Here is a 27138-nt window from a genome sequence, read left to right on the forward strand (position 1 = left end):
TGTGTGTTCATGGATTTGGCCCGTACAGGCAGACTCACGGTTCGTGGATTTGACTGGTACAGGAAACAAACGAGAGGTCAGCTATGTGGCTGGAAAGTACCCAGACTTGGTGGACACGGAGGTTTGGTCCAGGAAAAGGCCCGATAAGCCGGTAAGGGGTCTCATAGCGCCAGCGGGAGCGAACAGCCAGTTCTGGAGAGGATGTGAGTAGTCTCTGACTGCGTGTGGCTGGAACAGCGTGATGGGAGTTGTTGGAGCAGGGAAAACTTGGTCCGATCAGCGTGGGAGTCAATGACCGCATGTGGCTGGAACAGCGTGATGGGAGTTGTTGGAGCTGGGAGAACTTGGTCCGATCGGCGTGGGAGTCTGACCACATGTGGCTGGAACAGCATGATGGGAGTTGTTGGAGCTGGGAGAACTTGGTCCGATCGGCGTGGGAGTCTGACCGCATGTGGCTGGAACAGCGTGATGGGAGTTGTTGGAGCAGGGAGAACTTGTCCAATCGGCTTGGGAGACTTTGACCGTATGTGGCTGGAACAGCGTGATGGGAGTTGTTGGACCAGGGAGAACTTGGTCCAATCATCGTGGGAGTCTCTTACTGCATGTGGCTGGAACAGCATGATGGGAGTTGTTGGAGCAGAGAGAACTTGGTCTGATCGTCCTGGGAGTCTCTGACCGCATGCGGCTGGAACAGCGTGATGGGAGTTGTTGGAGCAGGGAGAACTTGGACCAATCAGCGTGGGAGTCTCTGACCGCATGTGGCTGGAACAGCAGGATGGGAGTTGTTGGAGCAGGGAAAAACTTGGTCCGATCGGCATGGGAGCCACAGTAGGCCCAGACCAGCTTGTTTGGAGTTTTAGGCAGTCTGTGTTGATGACCTTTGAACCGGAAGTAGTCATGAACCAGGCAGCATCAGCCCTGTGGTGTAGGGGGCCTGAGTTTAAATAGCCGGGTAACCCCTCCCACAACTTCAGGCTACGCCTTCCAATATATCGTTGTGTATATATATATATATATATATATATATGAAGAAGTAAGCATACATCTTTATTCTTTATCTTTTTTCCCCCTCTCTAATAGTTATTGTAATAGATAATTTTGTCACACAAAATACACACCTATATTTTATAAAAACAATTTAGAACAATTAAGTTGGCCACTAGTAAAAGTAATATACACTTCAATAAGTAGTGGAGTAAATGTATATTTTAAGAATACCCAACATGGTGATAATTATTAGTTTTATTCACACTATTCCTCGCCATATCCCCCTCCCCCCCCCCCCCCCCCCATCTGCTTTATGCAATTTTTTTCCCTCCTCTCTCCCTCTTCTCTGTATGAACAATATTGATATATTTAAAACGATAGACTGGTTCGATACTGGAATCGCCTTCATAAAAGAATCATATAAGCCAAGTTCAATACACTGATTTCTAATAAGCAAATTAGGTGTTAATTCTAGTATATTACGGTAGTAACATTGCATATGTTTACTATGTAGTTGTTGTATAGATATTATATTTATTTGTATGTTTCTTTACATCTCCCTTTTCTTTCTTTTTGGTATCTATTATAAAAATCTTTTATATTTTTTCTTTTTATATGAAAAATTCAATAAAGATGAAATGTAAAAAAAAAAAAATGAATACTGGTCAATAAGTATATAGACAATTTATGAGAAACAAACTTTTCTAACCAAGTATAGGGGGAAAAAAAGAAAAAGGGCAGTTAAATAAGGAAGAATAGAAAGATATGAACCCTAGAAATCTTAAGAATAAAACGTTACAGTGGGGATAGTGATAACTGGTCTCAGAAAGCCTCACACTCCTTGCAATACAGTGCTCTCTTCTCTGCTCCCTCCCTACAACCTGTTTTTAAGGGTACTGTGGGTTTGTGACCAAAACGCTGCATTTTGTTATCCTTTTTTGTTATTTTGAAATTATCATTTTATGAATGTTTGTATTCCTGTATGCCATTTTTTATCGCTTTTAACACTGGACATACCCAACGTACAAAACAAACCATATTAAATCTTGTTCAGGCTCTAAAAATAAAATAAAATAAAAGTTATTTTTGTCAAAACGGTCCACAAAAAAGAAAAAAAAGAAAAGTAGGAGCCAGCGAGCGTACATGCCGTGTAACATGTCCTAAGGGTATAATACAGCGCAGCTAATTAATAGATTGATGTATGCTGTTTAAAGCCAATATACTAAACAACAGCTATAATTAGAGAACAGATATGTCTGGGAATTTGATGTTCCTTTTAAAGACATTTAAATCCGAGACATTTCACAAAGAAAAAGAGAAACTCTAAGCCAATGCATGTCTTCGTTTATCAAGCTGTCTGCTGGTATTTAATGAGAACAATCAAATGTACATCAGGAGTCCCAGCATTGACCTTACAAAAGAGGGCAGCGTTAAAGGCTGTATGACTTAGAGATCCACAGGACATTCATTGTTAAAATCTTTGAAGTTAAATGGGACCGAAAGATGTTAAAAATTGGTGATCATAAGTGATGAAAAATTGCAAATTTAAGGAGTCCATCCTTTAGATATGTAGAAAAGCACTGGAATTTTAAGCTTAGTAAAACAAAATGACATTTATCAAACATGGCAGACATATGATATAGGCAACTGGTAGACTCTCCCCTACAAGGTAGCGTTTCTGGTTATTAGGTTTCAAAACAAAAAAAGATACAAAGTCCCCAAAAATAACTACTAGGCTTTGGCAGTTGCTAAAATGTCTGAGCCAAAGCTTTTGTTGTTTTTAAGGGAAAGTCCTGCCTAGATTAATCAAGTTCAAAATAAAATGTTTACATATTGTTTGGTCTCTGTTCTCTTTGTTACAAGGACACACAGTCAACCCATAACCATGTATGGGTCCCCTCTGCCCAATGAAGTACAGACTGTGCCCATATGCCACCTGCATTTTATGTGCCCAGATCGATGTGGTCTCCTTCATTAATACTTTGTTACCGGTCTTCTTCCCTTCTCTGGTACTGTCTATAGCACATTCTATTTATCAGGAATGAAGAGAGCAGGAAAGGAGCTCAAAAATCAATGTACAATAATGCTGACGTGTCATTAAACCTGTGTGCTCAGTTCTCTACTTCAATGCTGGACAACATGGCCAGAGCAGAACTTGAGTGTTAGATTAGATCAGCCATGCGGATATCACACAACAGTGAAGGTGCGACCAAGTAAGACACAAACTACATAAATGCTGCCTTTACTTGGAGGGCTTAAGCTGAAAAACAGATTCCTGGCCATAAGCAGCTTTTGAGTTAAATGCAAATGCAACGTTTCACCAACTAATGGGTTCTTTGAAATAATCACCTGCATTATTTACCATTAGTTCTCTTATCAGGTGCTGATCAGGTTCACTGCAACAAGTAATGTAATAGAATTTTTCAGATCCGATTCTTCTTCATTTAAGCTAAATAAGACACTGCCATGATCAGTTTGAGTGCAGAATGCACTCTGGCTTTACTAAACAAGTAAATTGAGCGTACAATGAACAATTGGTATATTAGGCTGTACCCTTTATGAAATTAAATGGATACAAATCTAGTGCCTGAGGCACCTGTAGTACATTGCTGCCCTTTAAATTACAAAAATGTTGCAGTGACAAGGAATGCATGCCCAAACATTGTAAGTGCAGTGGGAATTTTATATTAAGAGCACATTCTTTTATTCATGGAGACTCTTACACACTGTCAGGTACCAAAAACCAATTCTGCTAAAGGGTCATTGTTAAAATAAATAGAAATGGGATAGATAGTACTGGCCACTTATGTAAGATATCATTAAAATACACTAGCTCTTGGTACCACTTGTTTCGGATCTGCAAATTTTAACATTTAGTCTGTGATATTTAATTATTTTTTTTTCCTTTTAAATATTTCTTCCTTTGCCACCCACAAGATTTTTCTTTAATAAAAAGGTGGAAGCCATATGCTTGCCTTTCAATTTTAATGAGGGAAAAATATATATATATATAAAAAAAAATAATAATTAAAAAAATAACTGCATGTACTATATCAGTGAACCATGTGCTTTTTTTTTTTTGCCGGTTTTATGCTTGTGGGAAATACCACTTGCTCTTTGTTACTAGTGTTCTAATACTCAGAGTGTGCCAAGACATATCCTAACAAATTTGCTCCGTTACAGAGTAAAGTGAGAGAACTGTATGCCACTAGGGTTGCATATCTCCTGTTTGCCCCTTTAACTCAACAAAAGACTGCATAGGTATTCCCTGTAATACCCATGCAGGACAAATAATAATACCATCACCATATACATATGTACTCAGATCCCCTCCATCTTCATTATCTTTACGTGAAGTAGCTAAAAGGATCGTATGGTGCTTTATCAGTTAGCAACTGAAGTGACAAGACTAGTAGAAGAATGCAATGAAAACAGAGTGTAACCTGTAGCCATAGCAACACTTAAAGCCACATGAGATTTTGTCATGGTTAAATCATCTTTAAAGAGGTATTGATCCCCATAGCATGTTTAATTGTGTGCACAGTATGTTTCCACTGTCTGCAGATATTCTTTTTTTCTTAACTCAGCACGGAAAGGGTCAAGAAATATGTGCCTAACAAGAACAATTTATGGCTTTTATAATCTTATAAAAAAAAAAAAGGGGGGGGGGGGAGGGGGAGCTTGGAGGCCATGCTGGATGGCCGCAGGTTACATGAGCTCCTGCTTCAAAGCGACTAAACGGCGATTTGTGCCACCAAAATGGCAACTTACAGCTACACAAAGACCACCAAATGCAAGGGGACAGCGGGGTGCACAAGTAGATGCCTATCAAGCGACGTTTTCATAAATACGCACCCGACACCCCAGCGAGGCCTACCAGCATGGCAGGCACAAGAGAGACGGCCGCTCTCCTGCTGTATGCTTTTCCCCATATTGATAACGCCGTATTGGCGAAACGCGTTTATGGTTATAATATTGTGTATTTTTTAATATTAAAGTATATTTTATCACTTTTTACTGTATTTTTTATATACATTTATTATTTCCTTACCTGGCATTTTATCATCACTTCGGACTCCAAGAAATCCTAGGTGGGGATAATACCACCAGCGCTATTTTAAAGGAGCAGTGTACCTGCTCCCCCATTGTGAGTACCCATTTTATTTCTTTCATTTAACCATAGTTTTATATCCAGTGTACACTATTGGTTGTCTCTCTCTACCCGAGTGTTTGCCATACAAAGGGCGAAGAAAACACACCTAAGACGGAGGACACCTACTGCATATCCCATAAGCGGGGATCCAAACCGCTGCACGCCCTCTACACCAGAGCAGGTTTTTGCTCTTTTAAATGTGAGTTTGCATTCTAGAGTTTTATCTATTTTTATTCCCTTTATTTTTAACAATACTACACTATCTGGCTTCCTTTATATACCCTTTGTCTCTTACATATGAGTGGATCCACAAGGAAGAACTAAACAAGGAATAATATTACGGACTGAACATTGATGTACCAGACGACCACATCAGATCGATTTAGCTAAGACTTTTTTCTTTTTATATATCTATATATATTTATTTTTTATTTTTTATTTTCAATTTTATATTTGGACTATCTGTTTATTATCTTATTTATTTTTATTAGGCGCAGCTCTTATTCCTATTTGCCTTCAAGAAATATGTGCCTAACCAGAACAATTTATGGCTTTTAGAATCTTATAAAAAAACAAAAACCAAACAACCTTATATAACATGAATATTGAAAAATAGTATATATTGTGCACTGCAAATTGGTCAGTTAAAGAGTCATTAATGTATAGCAGTGCACAAGCTGATTACGGTAATTTAAATAAGTCTAGCTGCAACATTTGCAGGTTCCAGAGGATTAGTGGTGTCTAGCACTTGGCTATTTCCCAGTAGCGCTGAGAAAGTACAGGGTAGTGGCTAAAGCAGTCGTTCTTTAACCCATTAAGGACACATGACGTGTGACATGTCATGATTCCCTTTTATTCCAGAAGTTTGGTCCTTAAGGGGTTAAAAGCATGCTTTTATGGACTACATGTAAAGGACAAGGAATAGAAGGTCCATTAGAGCCTATATGAACTCTGAGCATACTGCCAAAAGTATTTTACATGCAGGACTAAAATGGCAATGCTATATAGAAGTAAAGGTCTAATTAAAGCAGGCATGTTATAGGAAAAACAATATACACAGTCCTCAAATTGTTATCTGCATAGGAACATGTACAACAAAATATTAAAACTGGACACAGAAAATATGTTAAACAGCATTTTCAAAGTCTCATAACTGGTTGGTACTAAATTCAAAGACCAGTGGTACCACTGGTATAGAACTTACCATTCTCCATCCACAAATTTGGCAATGCAGTAATCTCCACGGCGTGGTGAGAAGGAGCCTTCTAAAGGAGGATTGCTGGCAATTTCACTTCTCATGCCTTCCATGAGCTTCTCTAGCTGTGTTCCTGTAGTAAGCAGAATGAATGACGTAAGTAACCGATTTAGCACCTTGTTTTCACATATAGTTTCACATACAGAACCTGCAACTTTAGGGACATGGTGTGTGTGCAAATTCCATACATTATTCCACTATTTAGTCTTTAGTGGACACTTTCCCACACCAAAGTAGATTGTGAAGGAGTGGTATCATAATTACATTGATGTCACATTGCTGGTAAAGTTCAGCACTTTGCGGTTTCAATTTGAGCTTTAAGTATTAAAGGAAACACAATGTTCAGAAAAGAGAGAGTAATTGAGATGACAAATATCCTTGTAATGTTATCATGTATTCATATATAGCTCTCTGCTCTATGTCTTATTCTAACCAATACACTGTCTTCACTAGTAATATCTTGTTATTCCATTCTGTAAATCTAGAACTTTAATAAAAAGTATGCAAAGCAAAATTTGACTGATATTATTCTGTAGTGCAAAGATACCCATTTCAAATTACAAAGTATGTTGGTTGCCTGGTGACCTTGTGGTACACCTGTGCTGGGCATTCTTCACTGCCTTCCTCTTGTCCAGTGTTTCTCTATCAGTGGCTAATTAAGGCTGAATATTGACTGCTCTCTCTGACACAAGCTGCTGCTGTTTATCGTATAGTCTGTGGGTGTGCGATTTAATGCAAGTGCTGACAGTAACATATGGGGGTCAGCATCAGACAAAGTTCATGTTCTTGAGATGGAAAATTAATGCGTGGAAGGGTTAGCCTATCAACAGGCAATCGCATCAGCAATTTTATACATCCCTTGGCTAAACAGGAAATAGAGCAAACACCGAATGCTCACCCTACGCTAACCTTCAAATAAAAGTATAATCCCAGAGGAGGATGTGGTCAATAAATGCATTACACATGATATGTGAAACAGCTCATATACATTTTTTTTCACTAACCAAAAGTCAGTCAGCAGCAAAAATCACCAAGCTGACTATCAGAGACTAAACCATGCGTAGAGATCACTCACAGGACTGTCAACAACCGATACTTACAAATGGGTTAATCCAGCCTCTATTGGCTGTCTCATTGACAGCCACTAGAGGCGCTTCCACGCTTCTCACTGTGATTTTCACAGTGAGAAGACGCCAGCGTCCATAGGAAAGCATTGAGCATGCTTTCCTATTGACTGGATGAATATGCGCGCGCGGCTCTTGCCGCGCATGCACATTCAGCCGATGACGGCGAAAAGGAGTAGAGTCCCCAGCGCAGAGGGAGCCTGGCGGGGTAAAACAGGTAAGATTTAACCCCTTTCACCCCCTAGAGCCCGGCGGGAGGGGGGCCCTAGAGACCCTATAGTGCCAGGAAAACAAGCATGTTTTCCTGGCACTATAGTGGTCCTTTAACACATTTCTTACTGCCCCAAGAGATCACTTACATTGTAGTAGGAGAGCACCGACTAATGTACATTTATTTTGATAGACACTTTAAGGGGCTTTAAAATTAGACAATTTCATTCTAAAAACACCCCAATCTAAATTATACCAAACATTTCCATCTATTCTTAAAAAGGCTTAAACAATGAAGACTGAACTCAAGTGCAGCATCGGTAATTATGTAACAAAACGTAAAGCAACACTCATTCAGCTTTAATCAATACTAAGAACCCTGCCATTTGGGATTACGGATTGACCAACACATACGTTTCTTCTACTAGAATAAGAGATGTTCCTTTTAAAAGCACCATTAACATAAAGAGGAGTTTTTGGTATTACCCTAACTAAAAACTAAATATTGTTCTGTCCAAGACACACCAATCAAAAACCAGCACTTTCCAAAATAAAAAAAAAAGGCCAAGAGTGGCGCTGCCCTATGTTTCTACAAAATAAAATAAATAAAATCAAATCACATTAGACAATTCCTGCAAAGAACAATCGGTAATAAGCAGAATACCCAGTGCATTGTTTATGTGGCATGCAAGGCAGCCGGCACAATACAAGAGGTCCCACTAACTATGATCTAAGCAGGCCATGTGCTTCTGCATTCACAGATAACATTGAGCAGCTCTCAGCTCGGTGAATAGACAGCCTGCAGTGTAGACACTTGTGTATTAATATGAGGATTTAATTAAGTGATAACAAGGAGAGGGACTGAAGCATAATCCATGCAGGTGTAAAGCAGCACCGTTTGCAGAACAAAAAGCATGACTAGCTGTATAGTCCGAGATAGCATGCAACAGTACGTATACCTGTGGATTCATGGAGGACGAAGGAAGCGATGCAAAACCTCAATTATAATTTACTGCTACGGACTGGGTTTATTATAGTCAAATACAGATATTGAAGTAATAACACAGCACAGATTATTCTAAGACTACATTCACTAATGTTCAGCTAGACAAAATAACTACACGAACACAATGACTAATGCAAGATCCCTTCAGCAAGAGGTTTATTTTAATTTTTTTATTAGCAAGGCTGATAAAGGAATAGTATTTACAAATGGGAAGGAAGTCTCTTGACATCGCCTATGCTTTTATGTGAGTCAATGGTCACAAAGAGCTGTGACAGGTGACTTTGTAAGGCACAAGACTTCAGTTCAATTTAGGGCCTGAGGGACCCAGTGACAATCTTAGACTAAATGACACCTCTGGTAAAAAACATACTTGTAATGCCATTGGGAAGGACTAACCCTGCTTGCTTGGTAAGCACAACCAATTGTATAACTCAACAGAATACCCTGCAAAAACAGATACGTTTATTGGGCTAAATACATAGATGGTCAGATTGTATTTCGATAATATAATTTATCAAACCCTCATAATTGCTCAATATTTCTTTGGGGTCAGGGGATCAATATCCCTATATTTATATAACTGAACTGCTCTCCCCGTTAGTATGAACAATGGTAAAATAAAAAGGACAAAAAGCATATATTTCAATAAGATCCATAGTATTAATGCACCACTGCTGGAGGACTACAGCTTATCCAAATTTGACTTTCCATATGCAACAGTTTAGCTTTTAACTAATACTTTCTAGAGTCAATACTAAGGTTAAACGTGCGCTGTAAATTTCCAGGCATTGGGACACATGCAAAAGACACTGTGTATAGTATGCATCCAACATGTGCATTCTTCTCCAAGAGCTGATAAGCGCTTTGCATTTAGATTATGAAGCCGCTGCATAAGATTTACTATATAGTGCACGTTTACTTAAGAGAATGAAATAAATTGCAAGAATTCCTTGGTGACTCTGCAGCAATTTCTCAGCTTGATGTGAAGGAGACAATGCGTTCTGTCATGCATGTGTAGGCAAATGTACTCCACAACATTATTATTTGCTATATTCCTACACAGACATACTAATACGACACTGCCCTTTTACTGATGTAGATCTTAAAACAAGCCTTTATAAAGGCCAAGCCAATAACAGATTTCAATCGCTCACCATTTTTGTATTTAAATTCACTTAGTTCTCTATCATCACTAGAATAAAGGCTCAAATAATAACTGCCACTAGGTTTGTACATATCTGATCCAGGTTATACAAATTATTCATTGCTTTGGCATATTCATAGTGTCTCAATGCACATCATGGAGAAAAGGTTTGACAAGAAGGTTCCATGGTCCCAAGAAATAATTCTAATGGATAAGAAAAATATACTGCAAAGGATCCAGAAACTGAAGTTGCTGATATAGAACAATGATTTAATACACATTCTAAGCAACTGAAAACTTGACAAAATCCCATATATGTTTAATCCATTGACAGAGTTGTGTTTAGAGCTCCTTCTTGTAGTGACCCTTCCCAGTTCAGATAGTTCTCAGTGCATTTCGAGTTTAGCTTTATTGCAATTGTATCTTTGTGGATCGTATGCCCTGTTGGAAATGATTCTACACTCATAAACAGCACCGTATGCCAACATTTCTTTTTGTTCCTTGCCTTAAATGAACAAGAACCACTACATTCACTACTTACAATGGGGTGAGGGGTCAGGTAAGTATCAGGATCCTTAATTGCAGCCAGATTGTAGAGTGGCTAGTCTTACCAACAAAGAAATACAAGATATAAGCTCACTAGACAAAACCAACATTGACAGAGATCAGGATTCCAGAGGCCAGGAAATGCAGACTAGCCCAAGTCAGGCAGCAAACGAGCATTGGTCAAAAACAAACCAAGTCAGGAATGAAATAGGGTTTTTATTAAAGTGAGAATTCAAAGAAAATTTCAAGTCAAAGTAGCCTGATTGAAAGCATAGCAGACTTACATAGTTTTTCCGATTTCACTATATTTGGCCTTAAATTTGAAGTTTCGAATGTACAGGAATTTAGCCAATACTCTATAATTAAGTATTATTGTAGTGACTTACTTTCCTATATTGAAACTATGCCCTCTGGTTCAACCAGACCCGGATTGACCATTGGGCGCACGATGGCCATGGGCCAAGGCCGGCAGGAGATGTCACAGGACCTCCCCAGCCGGTCCATGCAGGACACACGCTATCCGAGCACCGGCCCACTTGCACAGACATGCGGCTGGGGAGGGAGGACCCGGCAAAGCTCTATCTTGCATCTCCCCGCCAGGTTCCTCTCGTGAGATCCGGAGCATTGCCATGGTTGAACACAGTTCACTCACCACTAGGACCACCAGATATGGCAGCACTGTCCCCCCTCCCAGGCTAAAGGTAAGAAGCTTCTCAAATAACACTCTCACACAGCACCCCACCACCCACACTGCACCCCCCCCCCACACACACAGAACCCCCCCCACACACACAGACCCCCCCACACACACACAGACCCCACACACACAGACCCCCCCCCACACACACAGACCCCCCCCACACACACAGACCCCCCCCACACACACACAGACCCCCCCCCACACACACACCCCCCCCCACACACACACAGAACCCCCCCCACACACAGAACCCCCCCACACACACAGAACCCCCCCACACACACAGAACCCCCCCCCACACACACAGAACCCCCCCCCACACACACACAGAACCCCCCCACACACACACAGAAACACACACACACAGAACCCCCCCACACACACACAGAAACACACACACAGAACCCCCCCCCACACACACAGAACCCCCCCCCACACACACAGAAACACACACACACAGAACCCCCCCCCCCCACACACACAAACACACACACACACACACAGAACCCCCCCCCCCACACACACAGAACCCCCCCCCCACACACACAGAGAACCCCCCCCACACAGAACCCCCCCCCCACACACAGAACCCCCCCCCACACACAGAACCCCCCCCACACACACAGAACCCCCCCCCCACACACAGAACCCCCCCACACACACACAGAACCCCCCCCACACACACAGAACCCCCCCACACACACACAACCCCCCCCCCCCACACACACAGAACCCCCCCCCCCCCCACACAGAACCCCCCCCCCACACACAGAACCCCCCCCACACACACACACACAGAACCCCCCCCACACACACACACACAGAACCCCCCCCCCACACACACACACAGAACCCCCCCCCACACACACAGACCCCCCCACACACACAGAACCCCCCCCACACACACACAGAACCCCCCCCACACACACACAGACCCCCCCACACACACAGACCCCCCCACACACACAGACCCCCCCCCACACACACAGACCCCCCCCCACACACACAGACCCCCCCCACACACACAGACCCCCCCCCACACACACAGACCCCCCCCCACACACACAGACCCCCCCCACACACACACAGACCCCCCCACACACACACAGAACCCCCCCCCCACACACACACACACACAGAACCCCCCCCCACACACACACAGAACCCCCCCCCACACACACACACAGAACCCCCCCCCCCACACACACACACAGAACCCCCCCCCCCCCACACACAGAACCCCCCACACACACACACACAGAACCCCCCCCCCCACACACACACAGAACCCCCCCCCCCACACACACAGAACCCCCCCCCCACACACACACAGAACCCCCCCCCCCCCCCACACACACACACAGAACCCCCCCCCACACACACACACAGAACCCCCCCCCACACACACACACAGAACCCCCCCCCCACACACACACACAGAACCCCCCCCCACACACACACAGAACCCCCCCCCACACACACACAGAACCCCCCCCCCCCACACACAGAACCCCCCCCCCCACACACAGAACCCCCCCCCCACACACAGAACCCCCCCCACACACACACAGAACCCCCCCCCCACACACACACAGAACCCCCCCCCCCACACACACACACACAGAACCCCCCCCCCACACACACACACAGAACCCCCCACACACACACACACAGAACCCCCCACACACACACACACAGAACCCCCCCCCCACACACACACACACAGAACCCCCCCCACACACACAGAACCCCCCCCCACACACACAGAACCCCCCCCACACACACAGAACCCCCCCCACACACACAGAACCCCCCCCACACACACAGAACCCCCCCCCCACACACACACAGAACCCCCCCCCCACACACACACAGAACCCCCCCCCCACACACACACAGAACCCCCCCAGCACACACACACAGAACCCCCCCAGCACACTACACCACACACACAATACCTCCAAACTATACCCCTCACACACACTCTTTACAGTCCCTATACACACATGCATTTTATTACACCACAAACAACTAAAACTCACCTTATTATACAATATCACACCACAATAACTCTACACTCACTCTACACACACGCAATCCCACAAGCAGGCTTTTTATGGAGACACCAGAGACAAGTTGCAAGGAAACAGCACAGGCATGTTATTAAATTTGCTTGCACTGTGCAGAACAAATACAGGGCCTTTTTCTCATGCTAGAGCTCTTCAGCAGAGCTCTGCACATGGTCTGCCCTGGAAGAGCATTGAACCAACGTACTCACTTTGAGGGGGGCGTGCTGGTCATTGGTGATGACAGACACACCCTCTCTGCCCCGCCCTCTTAGTGGGCCGCTGTGATTAAAAGGCCCGGATCATATTTTTTTTTTCCCAGTCCGGCCCTGGGTTCAGCTACATCTAATTTCATATTGTCACATGTTTCCATCATCTTTCCTTCTTTTATTTTAACTGACTAGTATCTAAGTAGTGACACCATGGAACGTTTCCAGCTGTATATTTGTCTTCATTGGAATACTAAATTGTTTTCAGTTGATAAAAACACTTAACCTCTATCTTTTCAAGACCCATGGGCACACTTCCCCCATCGCTGCAATCTAACCCAAGAAACCAGCATAATCTAATCACTGTATGTTCTGTTCAACCATTAACATGCTTCTGACATTAACAGCAGACTAAATGCTCTAAACTAGGTTTCTCATGTATATGCTTTCATAAATTATGCAAGACAATAACCACATTAATTGTGTAAGACAATCATAGTCATGGTCAGAACACCAACAAGTCTGCTGATCCACAGTGCTTGAGGCCAACATCGGACATCTGATACAGCAGGTCAACGTACTGACTTAAAAAAAAAAAATCAATCAAATCACCTTCAGAGCAGCCAGCTGCATGGGAAACATTGAGAGTTACAGTTGTTGAACTGAAGGAGGTTAATAGAGGAAGGAGGAAAAAGCCTGTTTGAAGTTTGAGACTATTTCCAAGTGCAGGCAAATTTTTGAAGGTTTACTAAATTACATTTTTTAAATCAAATTAAAAAAGTGAACAGCAAAATGTGTGCTAAAATAGCCAGACTGCAATTTTGGTTTGAGAATTTTTCCAGATTAACTATTTCAGTATATATATTTCATTCTGATTTATTTCTCTAAAATCTGGTGTATGGTGAATAGCCCTGCCAGTTAGTGACAAGGACAAGGTAAACCCTCCATTAATATATCTGTATCAGAGTTCTCTATTGCACCCAACATATGAAACGGCTAAACTGAAAATTATAGCGGCAGAGGCATGTATGTTTAAAGGCAACACAAATGCCTGTGTTATTTTAAGAAAGAAGTGTAACTGAAAATTGCATTTTGTATTAAAATGAATTCATTCATTATGTGTAACACCTGTAAAACTACCCAGAACTTCAAAGGTTAATAGGATACACTGCTGGCAAAAAGTATGCAAACTGGTTTAATGTAACCATCTCTAATGCACAAGGGATGTGGAATGTGTACGGGTGCTGCCCCGACAAATGAGGCTGAAATTGCAGTGTTAGCAGCACCCAGCAGGGAAGGACTATGGGGAACGAGTGTAGAAACATTCAGGGGAAACAAAGACATTCACAAATGCGAACCTCAGCAATGCCATGGGAAAGTAATACCTCCCGTTGAGAAACCGCACACTCAATGTAAACAGGAAAAGTGACAGCCCAGTCGGTAACTACAGCCTGTTTAGTTACCATAATGTTGCTTGAAGCGGTATAGTAACAAACTGGTTTGAAAAATATATTGATCAGGTAATTTTAATTTGACAACTTAGATATGCAAAGCTATATTTACTAGAACACACTCAACTACTCAAACAGTAATGCTGAAAAATAAATACAGTTAGGGAAAAAAGTATTTGATCAACCACAGATTTTGAATGTTTCCCCACTGACAAAGAAATGACCAGTGTATAATTTTAATGGTAGGTGTATTTTAACAGTGAGAGACAGAATAACAAAAAATAAAATCAAGAAAAACGCATGTCAAAAAAGTTATAAATTGATTTGCAAGTCAATTAGTGAAATACGTATTTGACCCCATTGACTTAGTACTTGGTAGCAAAATCCTTGTTGGCAATCACAGAGGTCAGACATTTCTTGTAGTTGGCCACCAGGTTTGCACACATCTTGGGAGGTATTTTGTCCCACTCCTCTTTGCAGATCCTCTCCAAGTCATTAAGGTTTCGAGGCTGACGTTTGGCAACTCGAACCTTCAGTGCCCTCCACAGATTTTCTATGGAATTAAGGTCCGGAGACTGGCTAGGTCACTCCAGGACCTTAATGTGCTTCTTCTTGAGCCACTCCATTGTTGCCTTGGCTGTGTGTTTTGGTTCATTGTCATGATGGAATACCCATCCACGACCCATTTTCAATGCCCTGGCTGAGGGAATGAGGTTTTAACCCAAAATTTCACAGTGCATGGCCCTGTCCATCATCTTTATGATGTGGTGCAGTTGACCTGTCCCCTTAGCAGAAAAACACCCCCAAAGCACAATGTTTCCACCTCCATGTTTGAGGGTGGGGATGGTGCTTTTGGGGTCATTGACAACATTCCTCCTCCTCTAAACAAGGCGAGTTGAGTTGATGCCGGGCCTGTACATGTGGTTTCTTCAGCAGAGGGACCTTGCGGGTGATGTAGTATTTCAGTCCGTCACGGCGTAGTGTGTTACCAATTGGTTTCTTGGTGACTATGGTCCCAGCTGCCTTGAGATCATTAACAAGATCCTCCCGTGTAGTTTTGGGCTGATTCCTCACCGTTCTTATCATTAAACTCCATGAGGTGAGATCTTGCATGGAGCACCAGACCGAGGAATACTGACCGTTATTTTGTGTTTCTTCCATTTGCGAATAATCACACAAACTGTTGTCACATTCTCACTAAGCTGCTTGGCGAAGGTCTTGCAGCCCATTCCAGCCTTGTGTATGTCTACAATCTTGTCCCTGACATCCTTTGACAGCTCTTTGGTCTTGGCCATGGTGGAGAATTTGGAATCTGATTGCTTCTCTGGACAGGTGACTTTCATACATGTAACATGCTGAGATTAGGGGCACTCCCTTTAAGAAAGTGCTCCTGTATAAAAGACACCTGGGAGCCATAAATCTTGCTGATTGATAGGGGATCAAATACTTATTTCACTCATTAAAATGCAAATCAATTTATGACTTTTTAAACCATTAAAATTATAGACTGATCTTTTTTTGTCAGTGGGCAAACGTTCAAAATCAGCAGGGGATCAAATACTTTTTTTTTCCCCTCACTGTAATTAGAAATGGACCATTTTAGAAGACATTTTATTATCTTGTTATATTAAAGGAACACTCGAGACCAATAAAGCATTTTATAATATAGCTTGCTGAAAAGCTTTATATGTGCAGTGTGACCTTTTTTCATTTTACAAAAAGTGCACGTTTCAATGGAATGGCACCAATATATTCTGTAGCATTTTACCATATTTTCAGAGGGGGAGATTTACCAATAAGAGACAATTACAAAAACTTACAGGAACAATAGGTTGAAGAGGACCCTACTCAAATGAGCTTACAGTCTTGTTACATACCCCCTCCCTCCCCCAGCTATCAAACAGACAATATATCCTATTATTTACTGGTTTGGTTAGCTTAGTGGAGCTAAACTCAAGAGACAATTGCCCAGAGAACCTGCCTTGCAAAACATTCTCATTGAGTTACATTGGGAAGTCTGTGATTGGACAGCCACAGAAAGTCTGGGCGGGGTTGGAATCGGAGGGCATACCGAGGCTGCAGACAAGAAAACTGCAGCTGTTGCAAGTTGTTTTTAGAAAATATGCAATGACAATGCATTATTAAATACATGCATGTTTTAATTTGAGGTAGATTTGCTAAAGAGTGATTTTATTTATTTTTGAATTTGGGCAGTGGAGTGTCTCTAATGATTCTTGAAAGAATAAAAGCCCATATTTCGGTCAGTGACCCTATCCCCAAATAATAGCTTTTATATACCAGCACTGTAAAAATTAAAAGCAATTTGTCCCAATTTAGGTCCTCAGGACAGGGGGGCCACAAGGTGCGTCGCAAGTGATGCCAGCTGCATCAGTAATGGCGCCCACAATGGGCAACCTGCATGGTCATAATGCTTGTGGCACAGCGTGAGTACGTCTAATAATACGCTCTTTCTTTTCCACCTGGGGACAATTCCAACTAAAGTGGGACGGCACCCCAAAAGCAGGACAGTTGGAAGGCATGATTTGTTTAAATTAAACTTATTGTTCTTTGATTGCAATCTGGCTTAAAAATAAGTGCAGAAAACTGTTAACGGGACATTTTAAAGTTAAAGGAAAGGTGGCAAGTGATGTCCCTCAGGGTTGCCCTCTATATCCGGTTTACTAATGATTTTACAATAGGTATTAAAAGTAACTTGTCAGTGTTTGCAGCTGACATAAAACTATGTAAGGTAATACCATTGTGAGCAGGATACTACTTCACCACCGAGGGACCTGGATACATTAGTGGACTGGGCAGCCAAGTTACAGATGATATTTAAAGGGTTATCCAGATCAGTCCATTGTAGTTGTCATGACGGCAAGAGTATCCTGTCATCGTTCCTCGATACAACGTTTTACCCTCTTGCCTGGTCTTGCCATGTACCGGTCTCCTGTGAAGCAAGGTTTACAACAACTAGCTTCTGCAGAGCAGCAGAAGCCGGATGTAGATCCAGATGATTGTGCATGTAAGTTCTACGCTGGCTAATGCCCAATGATGCTGTCTGAGGTGGAGGCTAAGGTGCATGGAGTAACAATGTAATGTAGACAAATTAAAAATGATGTGTTTTGAGGTGAGACTTCCATGAGAAACATCTCAAATTGTATCAAGTTAGGGAAAACAATACATGAGAATAGTTATAAACAATGTGATACGTCAAGTAGCAATTGCTAAGGCCAGTGAGGTACTAACACTAACAGGTATAAAAAGATGTATTCATTCACGAATAAAAAAATAAAAAATAAATAAATAAATAAATACATCTTTTTTTAAACGTCATAAGACCATATAAGCAGTGCAGTTCTAGGTACTGGTTTTAAAGGATGTTATGGAACTAGAAGGAATGCAGAATCACGATACACAACTAATAAGTGGAAAGGAAGACTTTACTTATGAAGAAGTTTAAACTTGCTTACTTTAGAAAGAAAAAGAATACAATAACGATATACATATATATACAGGGCCAGTCCAAACTCTTTGATAACCTATTAATTCACAGGACAAGAGCTTATATATTCAGACCTGAAGAAACAAGATGTGTGAGAACAAAAGATGTGGAATTTAGTGCCTAAACAGGCTGCTTTTAAACATCTGGAAGCTTTCTTGGAGAACCAGCATATTCAAGGATACAGTTGTTAATATGTTCGTTTCTTGATCCAAGGAGAAATACAATTGCCATTATTGAGTCAATTAGTCATTTCTGGTTTGCAATTTCATGTAAATAGGATTTGTTTTGTTTTTTACATTACTCTGGACAAACAGCAGCAATACAAATTTGACAAAGGCTGAACTCAACTGACTTGAGTCTGTTTTCAGTCTATTTTACTATAGGTATGTAATCTACTAACATTACTTGAGAATTGATTTCTAGATCAATTACTTTCTATGCACTATTCAACCATGTTCATCTATCAAAAATATACTCTCTCCCTTGCATGGATAAATTGATTTTGTTTTTCAAAAATGTAATTTTAAATCAAAATAAGGCTTTGTTTCGGGTATGCATTACAAAAGTTCACTGTCGGCTTGCATACAATGTAGAATGACAAACAGAACATAAACAAAAAAAAATTATATAAATAAAACAAAACCATTACTGAAAAGGTTGTGTTAATAGAGAGGAAAAGAAAACATTTTCCTTTGTTCACCTAGTTTCACCCTGCTGAAGGCTTGCTTGGCCTGTGTTAGAACACCGTGACGTGTAATGCATGAAATTGTGTATTAGATCCCAGCTACTGAGCACATTCACTTGCCAGTATTAACACTGTATTCTTGCTATCTGTGATTCACAGCTAGTAATGCATGCATTTAGTGGACAGCTAGGAATTACTAGAGAATATGAACAGCCTAGAAACATTGATATAAAGGTTCCTTAGTGTCAGATTATATGTCTGCTCTGCTTCTGATAAGCAAACACTGGGTATGTTGATACACCAGGAACCAAAGCACCTTTAAAATGATGCAGGTTCTGTAACAATGCTGGGAAAACTGCAATCAGATAGCTTTAGAACATTTGCCGTGACTTGACCTAGAACCAGGAGTGACTAAATCGGGCACCAAATATATCTGAAAACAATGACATTATATATACACAAGGTCTGAGTGTATACATCTAGTAGCATGAGTAAAAAAGTACATGCAAAAAGAGTGACTCGGCAACAGAGGCCGATATATGAACATATACACAAAGCAATCTGACACGAGCCACACAGAGCAGATGGAACACACCAAAACACTAAGGAGGCGATTAAAAGAACAAAAGAAAAAAACAACACACAATTATAAACATAGAGGAAAAATGGTTAACAGGCTATATCGAGTCAAATTAAAAAATTCTAGTGATACAGGGTCACTAAACACTTATTTGGACATCATGCTAAAATGGGAGAGCTGACCATGGAAAGTGCTTGCAATGACTACATAACATGCTGGTGTGGCCAGTGCTGTATTAAGAGATAGTGTTGATCTCTATGCCAATGGTATAATCCCATTATTTACAAAATAAAAAATATTTCTAAATTATATTCCAGGGAGCCATCTGCAAACAGTTTTATCTACACGTTTACAAGTAAATTTACTAGCACAGACTTTACTTCCAATTGTATTAACTATAAAGTGTCACATAACTATACGTTAATGTACAGACTTCATTTTCTCTAAAGCTGTGTTTCAAGGCTTTTTATTTCTGACCTCATCACTTGAAATAGATTACATTGAGCCTGGCCTGCCCCTTTAAGATGGGGAACATAGGTTACTTTACTAGCAGAGCACTATTAGAAGAGTTTAACTCATTTTCTACTTAATTGGTTAAAACAGCAGTATTCGGTAACATGACTGAAGAAAGCTGGTGGTTTGATGGCTCTTGCAGCATTGTGGACAGGTCAGCAAACTTTCCCGATGAGGTCAATATTTCTCAGCGTATCTGCAGGCTAATTACTCTGCGAGATACGGCCATCAGTTACATGGTGACAGTAGCTCTGTATCATGGCTTTAAAGCACTTCTTTTTACTGTATCAGGAGGTATAGACTTGCCTTCAGTTTTAGCAGCTGGTGATATGGCTTTCTAAATCTCACTTTTGCCTGAAGCAATAGATTTCTTCCATCTTGTGGAAGACAAGCACTTCACAACAATGTGCAAGCTCACCATTTATCCTCACAGTAATCCCCACTTCTGTCAGCAGTCATGTCTAGAAGTCCCCAACCTAAAGCATATTTTAGATTCTATACTTGATAGATTTGCAGCGAAGGAAAAATCTAGCAGTTAGACGCATGAGGAAGACAGTATATGATACACTTGCCTTACACTGGTTTGGGTCAGCAGAACAGGGCCCCGAAAATTAGGGCAAGAGCAGGGTGGATGTAAACAATCATGGTAGGTGCCCACATTAAACTAGAGAAGGCCATTAAAGAGCACATTTTGGTAAGTTAAAAGACGTTAAAAGAATTTATTCAAAATTATGTTTCTCTATTAAATTGAAAGACCAGTAGTTTAGCAGAATAAAAAACAAAAACATCTCCGCTAATTTTGCACCGTTGAGTGAATAAATCACAATTATTGAAATAGATGTATTTTCTCCTGTGCTTTTCTGATCTTCATGCAGACAATACAGTACTTCTCCCTACAGATAGTATTTAAAACTTTCTACTACAATACCAAAGGGTTATGTTACTGATCTGTAAATTCAAAACTTATCAAACTTATCTACAGGGAGTGCAGAATTATTAGGCAAGTTGTATTTTTGAGGATTAATTTTATTATTGAACAACAACCATGTTCTCAATGAACCCCAAAAACTCATTAATATCAAAGCTGAATATTTTTGGAAGTAGTTTTTAGTTTGTTTTTAGTTTTAGCTATTTTAGGGGGATATCTGTGTGTGCAGGTGACTATTACTGTGCATAATTATTAGGCAACTTAACAAAAAACAAATATATACCCATTTCAATTATTTATTTTTACCAGTGAAACCAATATAACATCTCAACATTCACAAATATACATTTCTGACATTCAAAAACAAAACAAAAACAAATCAGTGACCAATATAGCCACCTTTCTTTGCAAGGACACTCAAAAGCCTGCCATCCATGGATTCTGTCAGTGTTTTGATCTGTTCACCATCAACATTGCGTGCAGAAGCAACCACAGCCTCCCAGACACTGTTCAGAGAGGTGTACTGTTTTCCCTCCTTGTAAATCTCACATTTGATGATGGACCACAGGTTCTCAATGGGGTTCAGATCAGGTGAACAAGGAGGCCATGTCATTAGATTTTCTTCTTTTATACCCTTTCTTGCCAGCCACGCTGTGGAGTACTTGGACGCGTGTGATGGAGCATTGTCCTGCATGAAAATCATGTTTTTCTTGAAGGATGCAGACTTCTTCCTGTACCACTGCTTGAAGAAGGTGTCTTCCAGAAACTGGCAGTTGGACTGGGAGTTGAGCTTGACTCTATCCTCAACCCGAAAAGGCCCCACAAGCTCATCTTTGATGATACCAGCCCAAACCAGTACTCCACCTCGCTGGCGTCTGAGTCGGACTGGAGCTCTCTGCCCTTTACCAATCCAGCCACGGGCCCATCCATCTGGCCCATCAAGACTCACTCTCATTTCATCAGTCCATAAAACCTTAGAAAAATCAGCCTTGAGATATTTCTTGGCCCAGTCTTGACGTTTCAGCTTGTGTGTCTTGTTCAGTGGTGGTCGTCTTTCAGCCTTTCTTACCTTGGCCATGTCTCTGAGTATTGCACACCTTGTGCTTTTGGGCACTCCAGTGATGTTGCAGCTCTGAAATATGGCCAAACTGGTGGCAAGTGGCATCTTGGCAGCTGCACGCTTGACTTTTCTCAGTTCATGGGCAGTTATTTTGCGCCTTGGTTTCTCCACACGCTTCTTGCGACCCTGTTGACTATTTTGAATGAAACGCTTGATTGTTCGATGATCACGCTTTAGAAGCTTTGCCATTTTAAGAGTGCTGCATCCCTCTGCAAGTTATCTCACTATTTTTGACTTTTCTGAGCCTGTCAAGTCCTTCTTTTGACCCATTTTGCCAAAGGAAAGGAAGTTGCCTAATAATTATGCACACCTGATATAGGGTGTTGATGTCATTAGACCACACCCCTTCTCATTACAGAGATGCACATCACCTAATATGCTTAATTGGTAGTAGGCTTTCGAGCCTATACAGCTTGGAGTAAGACAACATGCATAAAGAGGATGATGTGGTCAAAATACTCATTTGCCTAATAATTCTGCACTCCCTGTATTACATTTTCCTATTATCGGTTTCATTTTTATTGATATATATATTGATATATATATCAATAAAAATGAAACCGATAATAGGAAAATGTAATAGATAAGTTTGATAAGTTTTGAATTTACAGATCAGTAACATAACCCTTTGGTATTGTAGTAGAAAGTTTTAAATACTATCTGTAGGGAGAAGTACTGTATTGTCTGCATGAAGATCAGAAAAGCACAGGAGAAAATAAATCTATTTCAATAATTGTGATTTATTCACTCAACGGTGCAAAATTAGAGGAGATGTTTTATATATATATATATATATGCATTATGTACATGGCATTAGCCTGGTAATCTATTGTACAATTTTAAAACAAATGTAGTGAACCATTCGAATGGCCACAATATACACCAAAAGACATTCTAAGAAAAACCTTCATTAGGCTCTTCCCAGTCTCACTGGGATCTCCACTGAACTGGAAAAGGATGTATTCTACAGCAATCTACTTATTGCGGGCAGTTACCTGGACCGATAAATATGATACACTAGATCCAACGAAAGGGGTACATACTACATACATAGTACATACTATTGGGACTCGGATCTGAATATCCACCTCAGGGTCAGTTCTTCATCTGTCTGGTGCTGTCTGTGCCAGTGAGGTAGCTCTGCAATGGGGTAAGGGTGCTATGCAATGGGTGCTGTCTGGGCCAGTGAGGGTGCTCTGCAATTGGTGCTGGCTACACCGATGAGGGTGCTCTGCAATGGGTGCGCACCATAATAGCAATGCAATTTAAAAAAATAAAAATACGCTATAATTCACGTGAACGAAACGGTAAATAATAAAATACACTTAACCTAGTAGTGAGGGATGGGGGGACACTAGATGGGGGAGACACTAGTAGGAGGAGAGCTAGCTGTGCCTTGTGTTGGGACATCTGTAACCCACTATACATTCAGTTTTTTTTCCTGAATGGTGAGATTTGTGTGCTATGTGCTCCTATATCTATAAAGACATATCTTTATTTGAATTAACTACAGAAGAGTTTCTAACACACACACACACACATATATATATATATATATATATATATATATATATATATATATATATATATATATATATATATATATATATATATATATATATATATATATATATATATATATATATATATATATATAAATAAAACACGAAAAATACCGGCACTCAAGGATTTTCAGCATTTTCTGCTGAAAATCCTTGAGTGCCGGTATTTTTCGTGTTTTGTATTATTCAGCCACCAGAGCACCAGGTATTTTTTTCCTATTGTCTTGGTTGGAGTACAGGGGCTATCTAGATATATATATATATATATATATATATATATATATATATATATATATATATATAAATAAAAAATTTTTTATTGAAAATATTTGTTTAGTTATATTATTTTATTTTTCTAATATTATAACACATCAGAAGTGGGAAAAGGTGTTGTAACAAAGCCAGTGCTGAGGCTGGTGAGAATGGGTGCTGTTTTAATGCTATATTACTGCTCCTTTGTGGTCCATAGAATTCACTTAATATACATGATACAGTTTCATAATGGCACATGGATCAAGACAGGGCTCGACAAATTCCAGGCACCATGACGACTTTTTTTTTAAGTTGTTTAAGTCCTTTTAAAGTAGGTTTTTTTTGTAATTTACAGTATTTTCCCCTTTCCAAATGTATTTTTTAATCTTATGTCACTGCTTCTGATTTACATAAGGCGATATACTGTGTGACATCACGTATATATAATTAAGTATGCCAATTAGCATGGCCTGTATTTTTTTTTTCTAAGAAAGGTGGCAACCCTAGGTATACCCTGTTTACACCACTTTCTTTCACCAGTCTCTCAACCTGTGCATCCTCAATGTTACAATCAAAATAATTGAGATGGTAGCACTGAAGAAAGGAGAACACAAATGTATTCATGTGTTATAATTATTTAAAGGGTGCAGGGCAATGCAATATACAATAACTATATGCATTAGTCGGTGTGGTTGTTTTGTTTGGAACTGAATAGGGCTGTACACAATTTTTTATTAAATAATTATTTATAGGGTGCAGGGCAATGCAATATACAATAACTATATGTATTAGTCGGTGTGGTTGTTTTGTTTGGACCTGAATAGGACTGTACACAATTTTTAATTAAAGAGCAAAGCCAACATCTCAACCACTGATAGATTATCAACAGTTAACATTCCGACATATTACAAAATATTTGAGAAGTAACACCTACCAAGAGTCTAGTATCCAGGTATGGCAACAATAGTTATCAGAATAGGTTTCATGGATCAAAAGGTGCTATGAGGACAGTCTACCTCGCACATTAGAAGTAGAGAGATTAAACGGCTAGTTTAGAGAGAAATAAAAGATTCTATGGAACACAAGTTGTCAAAACAGATTTATAGATAAAGGTGTTTCACCTCAATGTAATAGGATGAACAATATACTTCTTTATGCAAAGTATCTGCAGACACTAGCATAAACAGCAACAGACAAGGTCACCACATTCTATACTGGCAGTGTGATTTATAGCTATATTTCACGCAACACAACTTAACTATGACAAAAAAAAAAAAAACAAGGAACATATGAATAGAACAACTGGTCCTCTCTTTTTATGCCGTCACATCCACATCTCCGAGACGCTGCTTATGCAGAGTCAAACTATACCAAACAAACTGCTGCAGCTCCTCCTATAAGATTGCACGGAGCAAGCTGCAGGCACATCCATTAGCTATGCAAAGATCTTCAAACTGCTCCGAGGAAGCTAGAAGCAGAGGTCTAATGTGACAGTAAAGTATCATGACAGGCAAGCTTTATATCATATTACACTGGTAGTGTGATGGGATTTCAGCTATTTCAAATTTAGTAGGCCTAAAATCTCCATGTGGCATATACAGGTACAGGTATCTGCTAGTTAGTTACGTGTAGCTGAGATACTGTCATCAATGTACTGAGCATTTGCTGGATTTGAAAAACCACATTCCATTCTCCTCAAGTGCCATACTGCCTATCCATATAAGGTAATGCTGTAAATACGGTTTGCGGATTGGTGTAAGGGTACAGATGAGGGATGTATAGTATAAAAAACCCTGTACTCCATATGCTCAGGGCTCAGACATTTTGAACATGAGTTCAGCTGCGACCCGATTGGTGAGAATAAAGACCTTTGCTTCCCGAACTGACCTGTGTCCGGACTCTCTGTGTGTGGCTTCTTCAGAGTTTCCCTATAACAGTAGTTTATCATATTACAATTTGTGAGCCAACAAGAGCTGTGGTATAGCCTGACTAATTTCTGAATCTGTATACACATACAAAGTATAATGTATTAACAGTAGGATAGACATCTTTATGTAGGCTATCAGGCTAAAAAAAAAGTGATAGAAGTTTTATAATTCGACAGTTATGTTCTGCCTATTAAGTATGTGATTTGAAGGTTTAAAAAAACTCACTAGTAGCAGGCTAGACTATGACCAGATGTGGTGACTTTAAATAGCATCTGGCTCTAATCAGGACCTTTTGGGAAAACATTAAAGCCATTAAAAGACTTGTAAAGATTTAACATTCAGCCTACTTTTTACACCGTGAAAAACAAAACAATGGTCCTTCCAGGTAGTCTGTTGGAATTCCATCACAGAACGCCATTTTACTCAGCCATTTAAAACTCTGTCCCAGGAGACTTTACACATTGGTATTTAAAGAGAATTGATTTTTTTGTAGTTGTTATCTTCTAATGCACGAGAGACCTCCATGTCTTGGTTTCTTTCGAGGTATATGCAAGTGGCTTTTTCCATTAATATAAATGCCGAGTTACAGAAATGCTCAATATTTCATATCACAGATGGCTGGGTCAGGGCTACTTTTATTGAAAGCAATGAGGCATGAGATGCCTGATGAAGCCACATGGTCTGTACTAAATGTTGCAGACTCGGTGACAGGATAAGTTCATATCCATGACATACAGGAGCACGTCTAAACTATACTACGGGTAGCCATTGCGTTGCCCCCCAGCCGTCATAAAATTAGGACTGCCATAATGTTTTGCCAGCCTAGAGGTGTTGCATTGTCGACCTCAAAAGTTGTGCATGAACCTTAAACTATAGAAAAAAAATCTAGACTTGTTGGTGTGCTACAGTTACAATGAATGAGCAACAGGATTACATTTCATAATTAGTCAGATGTGTGCATTTATATTTATAGACTAAATAGTGTTTAGTTTTGCATTTTGCATTTTCTTACAGTTAGCAAACACCTTTCACCTGATCTGTGCACATAGCCCTGATGACGGCAAGTTATTCGATATATAAGAAATATCCAGTGTTGACAGTACATTGTAACATGATCTTGCATTAAAGGAAAGTAAATCTGCTCAGTCTCTAAACTTTCATCATAGTGCTGTCAAACATGATAAAGACCCAAGCATTCTATTGTTTCATACAAT

At 40.4% G+C, this 27138-nt stretch overlaps 1 protein-coding gene across 1 annotated transcript in view; it reads right to left on the reverse strand.

Moving 5' to 3' along the window:
• Positions 1-27138, reverse strand: part of SND1 (staphylococcal nuclease and tudor domain containing 1) — a 594953-nt gene that overhangs the window by 23722 nt on the left and 544093 nt on the right. Inside the window, exon 19 of the mRNA XM_063448347.1 lies at positions 6345-6468. Within this exon, the coding sequence (XP_063304417.1) occupies positions 6345-6468 (124 nt within the window). The remainder of the gene's footprint in view (positions 1-6344; positions 6469-27138) is intronic.

Source organism: Pelobates fuscus, chromosome 3, assembly GCF_036172605.1.
Source record: "Pelobates fuscus isolate aPelFus1 chromosome 3, aPelFus1.pri, whole genome shotgun sequence".
Taxonomy (NCBI): Eukaryota; Metazoa; Chordata; class Amphibia; order Anura; family Pelobatidae; genus Pelobates; species Pelobates fuscus.